This window comes from Sapajus apella, unplaced genomic scaffold (genome assembly GCF_009761245.1).
Source record: "Sapajus apella isolate SASKATOON/1434 unplaced genomic scaffold, GSC_monkey_1.0 scaffold77, whole genome shotgun sequence".
Taxonomy (NCBI): Eukaryota; Metazoa; Chordata; class Mammalia; order Primates; family Cebidae; genus Sapajus; species Sapajus apella.
The window spans coordinates 5,515,406-5,523,451 of NW_022437017.1; the positions used below are offsets into that span (position 1 = coordinate 5,515,406).

General features: G+C 56.9%; 2 protein-coding genes across 2 annotated transcripts in view; both read left to right on the forward strand.

Moving 5' to 3' along the window:
- The window catches only part of LOC116532885 (alpha-(1,3)-fucosyltransferase 5-like), a 2,259-nt gene extending 648 nt beyond the window's left edge, over positions 1–1,611 (forward strand). The window contains exon 2 of the mRNA XM_032252486.1: positions 1,603–1,611. Coding sequence (XP_032108377.1) covers positions 1,603–1,611 — 9 coding nt within the window. The remainder of the gene's footprint in view (positions 1–1,602) is intronic.
- On the forward strand, positions 1,605–3,367 carry LOC116532918 (alpha-(1,3)-fucosyltransferase 5-like). The gene has a single exon (XM_032252514.1). It carries the CDS (start codon positions 1,615–1,617, stop codon positions 2,725–2,727), a length of 1,113 nt encoding a protein of 370 aa, XP_032108405.1. The 5' UTR covers positions 1,605–1,614; the 3' UTR covers positions 2,728–3,367.
- Positions 3,368–8,046: the final 4,679 nt, after the last annotated feature.

Here is an 8,046-nt window from a genome sequence, read left to right on the forward strand (position 1 = left end):
GTGATCCACCCGCCTCGGCCTCCCAAAGTGCTGGGATTACAGGCGTGAGCCACCGCGCCCGGCTATTTTATTTTTTTTAAGACAAGGTCTTGCTCTATCACCCAGGCTGGAGTTCAGTGGTCCGATCACAGCTCGCTGCAGCCTCGAACTTCCAGACTCAAGCAGTCCTCCCAAGTAGCTGGGACTACAGGCGTGCGCCACCATCCCTGGCTTATTTTTGTATTTTTAATAGAGTTGGCATTTTGCCATGTTGCCCAGGCTGGTCTTTTTAAAATGTTTTATTTTATTTTGTACATTGTATGTATATTTTTTGAGATGGCATCTCGCTCTATCACCCAGGCAGGATCTCGGCTCACTGCAACCTCCACCTTCTGGGTTCAAGTGATTCTTGTGCCTCAGTTTCCTGGGTAGCTGGGATTACAGGCTCAAGCCACAATACCCGGCTTATATTTGTATTTTTAGTAGAAATGGGGTTTCACCATGTTGGCCAGGCTGGTCACAAACTTCTGACCTCAGATGATCTGCCTGCCTCGGCCTCCCAAAGTGCTGGGATTACAGGCGTGAGCCACCAAACCCAGCTATTTATTATTAATTAATGTATTATTTATTTATTATTTACTATTATTATTTTTGAGACAATCTCGCTTTGTCGCCAGGCTGGAGTGCAGTGGCGTGATTCTGGCTCACTGCAACCTCCACCTCCCAGGTTCAAGCAATTCTCCTGCCTCAGCCTCCCGAGTAGCTGGGATTACAGGTGCATGCCACCACGCCCAGCTAATTTTTGTATTTTTAGTAGAGACAGGGTGTCACCATGTTGGCCAGGATGGTCTCATTCTCTTGACCTCGTGATCTGCCCGCCTTGGCCTCCCAAAGTGCTGGGATTACAGGCGTGAGCCACTGCACCTGGCTTACTGTATTTATTTTTGAGACAGAATCTCCTTCTGTCACGCAGGCTGGAGTGCCATGGTGTGATCTTGGTTCACAGCAATCTCTGCCTCCCAGGTTCACGCGATTCTCATGCCTCAGCCTCCCAAGCAGCTGGATCTACAGGTGTGTGCCACCACACTCAGCTAATTTTTGTATTTTTAGTAGAAACGGGGTTTTACCATGTTGGCCAGGCTGGTCTCAAATTCCCAACCTCAGGTGATCCGCCCACCTCGGCCTCCCAAAGTGCTGGAACTAACAAGCCATGAGCCACTGTGCTCAGCCGGTCACCTTGTATATGACCTGAAAAACCCAATCTCATTGTACCTTTCCCTGCCTTAGTCATGGATTTACGCCTTGCCCCAGGGACACAGAGAGCAATGATGAACAGCTATGCCTTGTCCCCTGCCTCCAGGGCGTATGTATTTTACTAGCCTGGAGAAGACTTCGGGGATGCCGGGAAAGGGCTTGTCTAATGGGTGGGAGGAAGTGGACTCTGGGACAAGCTCCCTTTGTTCAGACACCAGCTGTGCTGATTTTTGCTGTGAGTCACTTGGTCTCGGTTTTCTCATCTCTGAAATGGGAATAATGGCAGCTCCTCTAAGGACTCACGGCTGGGAGCTTTGATAAGCAGGCCATTGTCACCAATGACCCTCACTCCTCTCTCATCTCTTCCAGCTCCTCTGACCCATGGAACTCCTGGGCCCCGCCAAGCCACGATGGCCGTGGCGCCACTGTCTGGCCGGGCTGCTGTTTCAGCTGCTGGTGGCTGTGTGTTTCTTCTCCTACCTGCGTGTGTACCGAGATGATGCCACTGGGTCCCTCATGGCAGTGAAACCTGTCACTGGGGCTCCCAATAGGTCCCACTGCCAGGACAGCACGGGGACCCCCGCCCGCCCCACCCTCCTGATCCTGCTGTGGACGTGGCCTTTTAACAAACCCGTGGCTCTGTCCCGCTGCTCAGAGATGGTGCCCGGCACGGCTGACTGCCACATCACTGCCAACCGCCAGGTGTACCCACAGGCAGACGCGGTCATCGTGCACCACTGGGACATTATGCAAAACCCCAGTGCCCGGCTCCCGCCCCGCACCAGGCCACCAGGGCAGCGCTGGGTCTGGTTCAGCATGGAGTCCCCCAGCCACTGCTGGAAACTGCAAGCCCTGGACGGATACTTCAACCTCACCATGTCCTACCGCCGCGACTCCGACATCTTCACACCCTACGGCTGGCTGGAGCCGTGGTCCGGCCAGCCTGCCCACCCACCGCTCAACCTCTCGGCCAAGACCCAGCTGGTGGCCTGGGCGGTGTCCAACTGGAATCCACAGTCTGCCAGGGTGCGCTACTACCAGACCCTGCAGGCACATCTCAAGGTGGACGTGTACGGGCGCTCCCACAAGCCGCTGCCCCGGGGGACCATGATGGAGACGCTGTCCCGGTACAAGTTCTACCTGGCCTTCGAGAACTCCTTGCACCCCGACTACATCACCGAGAAGCTGTGGAGGAACGCCATGGGGGCCTGGGCCGTGCCCGTGGTGATGGGTCCCAGCAGGAGCAACTACGAGAAGTTCCTGCCGCCCGACGCCTTCATCCACGTGGACGACTTCCAGAGCCCCAAGGACCTGGCCCAGTACCTGCAGGCACTGGACAAGGACCACGCCCGCTACCTGCGCTACTTTCGCTGGCGGGAGACGCTGCGGCCTGGCTTCTTCAGCTGGGCACGGTGTTTCTGCCAGGCCTGCTGGAAGCTGCAGCAGGAACCCAGGTACCAGACGGTGCGCAGCATAGCCGCTTGGTTCACCTGAGAGGCCGGCGTGGGGCCTGGGCTGCCGGGGACCGCGCTTTCCCCGGGCCTCACTGAGCGGGACCTCACCCACCTAGGGACTCACTAGTCTGGGGATTTACCTACCTGGGGCCTTATCATCTACTGGGCTCACTTCCCTGGGACCTCACCTGCCTGGGGCCTCACCTGCCTGGGGCCTCACTTGCCTGGGGCCTCGCCTGCTGAAGGCTTTGGTGGCTAGGAATGTCACTTACCACGGACCTTACATACTTCACTGCTTCCAGGAGCATCCCCTGTGGAATCCTCACCTGCTGGGGACCTCAGCTGTTGGTGACCTCGCCTGCTGGGGATCTTGGCTGTTGGGGACTCTACTCACTGGGACCTGGCCCCAGAGATCTTGCCACACTGCATCTCACCTGCTAGGAGCCTCACCTCCTGGGGACCTCACCCTGGAAGGCACTGGGCCCTGGGAACTGGCACCCTTGGGGCCCATCCACAAGGGAGAGTTCCGGCTGATTTGTCTGTGATGTTGTTAACTGCCTGGGAGGGGCGCAGAGAGACAAAGACTGTACCCTTTCCAGATGTCATACTGCAAGGAAATCCGATGAGGTGGCCGGGTGCAGTGGCTCATGCCTGTAATCCCAGCACTTTGGGAGGCTGAGGCTGGTGGATCACCTGAGGTCAGGAGTTCAAGACCAGCCTGGCCAACATGGTGAAACCCCATCTTTACTAAAAATACAAAAATTAGTCAGGCGTGGTGGCGGGTGCCTGTAATCCCAGCTACTTGGGAGGCTGAGGCAGAAGAACTGCTTGTACCTGGCTGTCAGAGGTTGCAGTGAACCAAGATTTCGCCATTGCACTCTAGCCTGGGTAACATGAGCCAGACTCCATCTCAAAAAAAAAAAAAGAGCCAGGTGTGGTTACTCATGCTTGTAATCCCAGCACTTTGGCAGGTCGAGACAGGCAGATCACAAGGCCAGGAGTTTGAGACCAGCCTGGCCAACATGGTAAAACCCCATCTCTACTAAAAGTATAAAATTAGTTGGGCGAGGTGGCAGGCACCTGTAATCTCAGCTACTCGGGAGGCTGAGGCAGGAGAATTGCTTGAACCCAGGAGTCAGTGGTTGCAGAGAGCCGAGATCTCGCCATTGCACTCTAGCCTGGGAAACATGAGCAAGACTCCATCTCAAAAGAAAAAAAGAAAAGAAAACTGATGATATGTTCTTCTCATTCTAGGACAGTGGTTGTCTCCCCAGGGTGATTCTACCCTTAGGATGCTCAGCAAGGTCTGGAGATATTTTTGGCCATGGAAGTGCGGGAGGGGGATGAGGTCACCTAGTGGGAAAGGCCAGATTACTCTCAACCCACTATGATCCATAAGATGGCCACCCAACCAACAGTGATCTGGTCCCAAGTGTCCAGAGATAGAAGTTTCTATGGCCCTGGGGGCAGGTGTCGGAGCCCTGGGAGATGCATCTCCAGCTGCTTCTAGACCTGTCTGTTCTAGACCTTTCTATGGCCCTGGGGGCAGGTGTCGGAGCCTTGGGAAGTGCATTTCCAGCTGCTTCCTTGGGGTGGGCTGACTGAGTGGGGTGAGGAAGGCCCAGTGTGGGTGGGGAGTGGGGTCCCAGCTGTCTGGGGGACAAAGTGGGACCTGGCTGGGACAAGGGGAACTTTCCCGCCCAGACACAGTGCCAGGTGGGGCCAGTTAAGTCAGCCGAGGTGTTAGGGACAGGACGGAGAAGGGCAGAGGCTCCCCGAGAAAAAGGGGGGTGGGTGTGTCAGTGACCTTCAGCATGGGGGTGCACGTGGCTGGGGCGACACTCAGTGTATGGCTGCCAGGAACGTGTCACTGTGGGTGCGACTGTGTGTGCATGTGTATTCGTGTGGTGATTATTCCAGGTGTGAGACTGAACGTGAAGGCCCTGGGAGTGTATGTCATTTTTTGTTTTGGTTTTGGTTTTTTGTTTAGATGGAGTCTTGTTCTGTTGCCCAGGCTGGAGTGCAGTGGCACAATCTCGGCTCACTGCAACCTCCAACTCCCGGGTTCAGGCAGTTCTCCTGCCTCAGTCTCCCGAGTAGCTGGGGTTACAGATGTGCCCTACCATGCCCGGCTAATTTTTGTGGTTTTAGCAGAGAAGGGGTTTCACCATGTTGGCCAGGCTGGTCTCGAACTCCTGACCTCAAGTGATCCACCCACCTTGGCCTCCCAAAGTGCTGAGATTACAGGCATGAGCCACTGTGCCCGGCCTGAGAGTGTGTTATTTATTTATTTATTGTTTTAGAGACAGATGGGAGAGCAGTGTCATGATCATGGTTCACTGCAAGCTGGAACTCCTGGAATCAAGCGATCCTCCCACTTCAGCCTCCCAGGTAGCTGGGACTGGAAGCATGCACCGTCACGGGGCTCTCGCTTTGTTGTCCAGGCTGATCTCGAACTCCTGGCTTCAAGCGATTGTCTGGCCTCAACCTCCCAAAAGGTGGAGATTACAGGTGTGAGCCACCGCGTCTTGCCCTTGAGTGTACCTTCGAATGTTGACAGTTCAGGGGCCCCTCTCTGAGTGTGCAAGGCTCTCTGTGTCTATGTGGGTCTCTCGCTGTGTGGCTGCCGCAGGGCTGTGCGTGGACACAAGTGTGTCTGCAGGTGTGATGAACAGGATGGCGACTCAGGCTATGTGTGCACTCTGAGTGTGTGTGACTACAGGTGTGATGCAGTGTGCTTTTGTGAATGAGAAGTGACTTTGAAAGTGTTCCTCTCAGGCTGGACGTGGTGGTTCACACCTGTAATCCCAGCACTTTGGGAAGCTGAGGCGGGAGGATCACCTGAGGCGTTTAAGACCAGCCGGCCAACGTGGTAAAACCACATCTCTACTAAAAATAGAAAAAAACAATTTAGCCGGGAAGGACGCAGAGGCTCACGTCTGGAATCCCAGCACTTTGGGAGGCCGAGGCGGGCAGATCACAAGGTCAGAAGATTGAGACCATCCTGGCCAACATGGTGAAACCCCGTTTCTACTAAAAATACAAAAATTGGCCGGGCGCGGTGGCTCACGCCTGTAATCCCAGTACTTTGGGAGGCCGAGGCGGGTGGATCAAGAGGTCAAGAGATTGAGACCGTCCTGGTCAACATGGTGAAACCCCGTCTCTACTAAAAAAAAAAATACAAAAAATCAGCTGGGCGTGGTGGCGGGTGCCTGTAATCCCAGCTACTCAGGAGGCTGACAGGAGAATCGCTTGAGCCAGGGAGTCAGAGGTTGCAGTGAACCAAGATCGAGTCACTGCAGTCCAGCCTGGCAACAGAGTGAGACTGTCTCAAAAAAAAAAACTGCACACACACAAAAAACAAACTAGCTAGGCTTGGTGGTGGGTGCCTGTAATCCCAGCTATCCAGTGGCTAAGACACAAGAATCACTTGAACCTGGGAGGCGGAGGTTGCGGTCAGCAGTGATTGCACCACTGCACTCCAGCCTGGGCGAGTTTAGACAGAAGAAAAAAAGAGTGTCCCTTTTTGAGTATGCAGTTCTCTCACTGGGTCCACATGGACCCTCAGTCTCTTCATCCAGAGTGGCTCCACCTCCCTCTACTAACTTCAGCTCCGCCTTTGTCTTCCCCAGAAGCCCACAGAGTGGGAGAACTGCAGACGAGGAGTCTCTGGGAAACCAGGTTGAGCTGGACCTCAGTCTCCTCATGCAGTGTGCCTCTCCAGAAGCCCATACAGCCCATGTAGGGTCATGGGTCCTCCTGCTCAACCCTTGTGCAGTCCCTGTGCCTCGTGTGTGTGACAGACCCCCAGCCGGTGTGCGGCCTGCGCCGATGAGAATGCAGCCCCCAGGGACTGCAGGGGCTTCTCTGTTTATTTATGTTCCAATTCCCTGGCTGGCTGGGCCATCGGCCTGTGGCTGGGACTCTGGATCTTCGTGGGGCACAGGAAGGCCGAGGTCCCGGGAGGCCCTGGAGGGTGAACAACACTCACACACACAGCGGCAGGGGAACTTCTGGGCGGCAGACCCCCATGTGTGTCCTGGGCTGAACAACTCTCCTCTCTCTGAGGCCAGGCCATCTAGGATGGGGAAGCTGAGGCTCACAGTAAGCGTCACTTGGGCTTCAGGAGCATCTGAGAATTCCAGCCTCTCTGCGGAGGCCAGTCTGAGCCCAAACGGTGGAGGAATCCAGCACCCCAAACCTCAGTCAGGAGACTGCGGGGGTGGGCGGGGACCCCAGCCAGCAGCAGCCCTGAAACTGCTTCCCAAGCAGACCACCCACGGGCTGGGGCCTGGCCGCCAAGCCCTGCTCTCGGGCCCCCGGGAAGTCCTGCTGATTAGCTGCCGTGTGTCCAGCTGTAGCTGGGGGGGGGGTCCCCGTGAGCCGAGCCAAGTGCCAGGGATTCTCCCTGGGGGCGGTCTTTGCCCTCCAGCTTTGTGGGGGGGAAGGGAGGGCAGGGGCCGGCTGAGCCTGGGGCGGACACTGTGGTTAGAGGGTGGGCCTAAGGGCAGATGTGTGGGAGAGGGGAGGGGGCCCAGCTGAGGGGAAGAATTGTAGCCCCCAGTCTGAGGGGCAGGAGGGGAGGGGTCCTGCCTCACCACTGCCCGCCCTGGGCTCACAGTGCCCGCCCTTCCCCGCCCCTCAGACCGCGGGACCCGCCGACCCCTCCCGCATTCTGGGAACCCAACACCCAAGGCCTGCCAAGCATCAAGGTGACACCATGGGCAAATCTAAACACCGTGCCGGGCTTTTTCCATCCTCCGCAGGGGCTTGTCGTAAATCCCCCCTCGAGGCCCAGCCAAGGCTTTTATGAGCAGAGGACCCAGGTCTCTGGGGACCCAGCTCTACCACAGCAGGCGCCGGCTTCGGGCTGGATGGGCCTGGCGCCTGCCCCAGGCCTCCCCGCCGGGAGGTGGGCAGCTTGCGGGTATTTTTAGTAGCTGGTGGAAGGAGATAGTGGCTTTCAGCTCACCCTCGTGGGGGAGGACCGGCCCGAGGAGGCCGTAGGGCAAGGCAGACCTGGGTCCACATGGACCTCAGTGTCCCCCTCCCCAGAAGCCCACAGAGCGGGAGAAATGCGGACGAGGAGACGAAGGGGAACTGGGGCCACCTGGACCTCAGTCTCTTCATCCACAGAGTGGCTCCCCTCCCCCTCCCCAGAAGCCCACAGAGAGGGAGAAGTGCGGACGAGGAGACGATGGGGAACTGGGTCCACCTGGACCTCAGTCTCTTCATCCACAGAGTGGCTCCCCTCCCCCTCCCCAGAAACCCACAGAGCGGGAGAAGTGCGACCACCTGGACCTGTCTCTTCATCCAGAGTGGCTCCGCCTTCCTCCTCCCCAGAAGCCCGCAGAGTGGG

Coding starts and splice junctions, on each gene's coding strand:
- LOC116532918 (XM_032252514.1), top strand. CDS start 1,615: ATGGAACTCCTGGGCCCCGCCAAGCCACGATGGCCGTGGCGCCACTGT.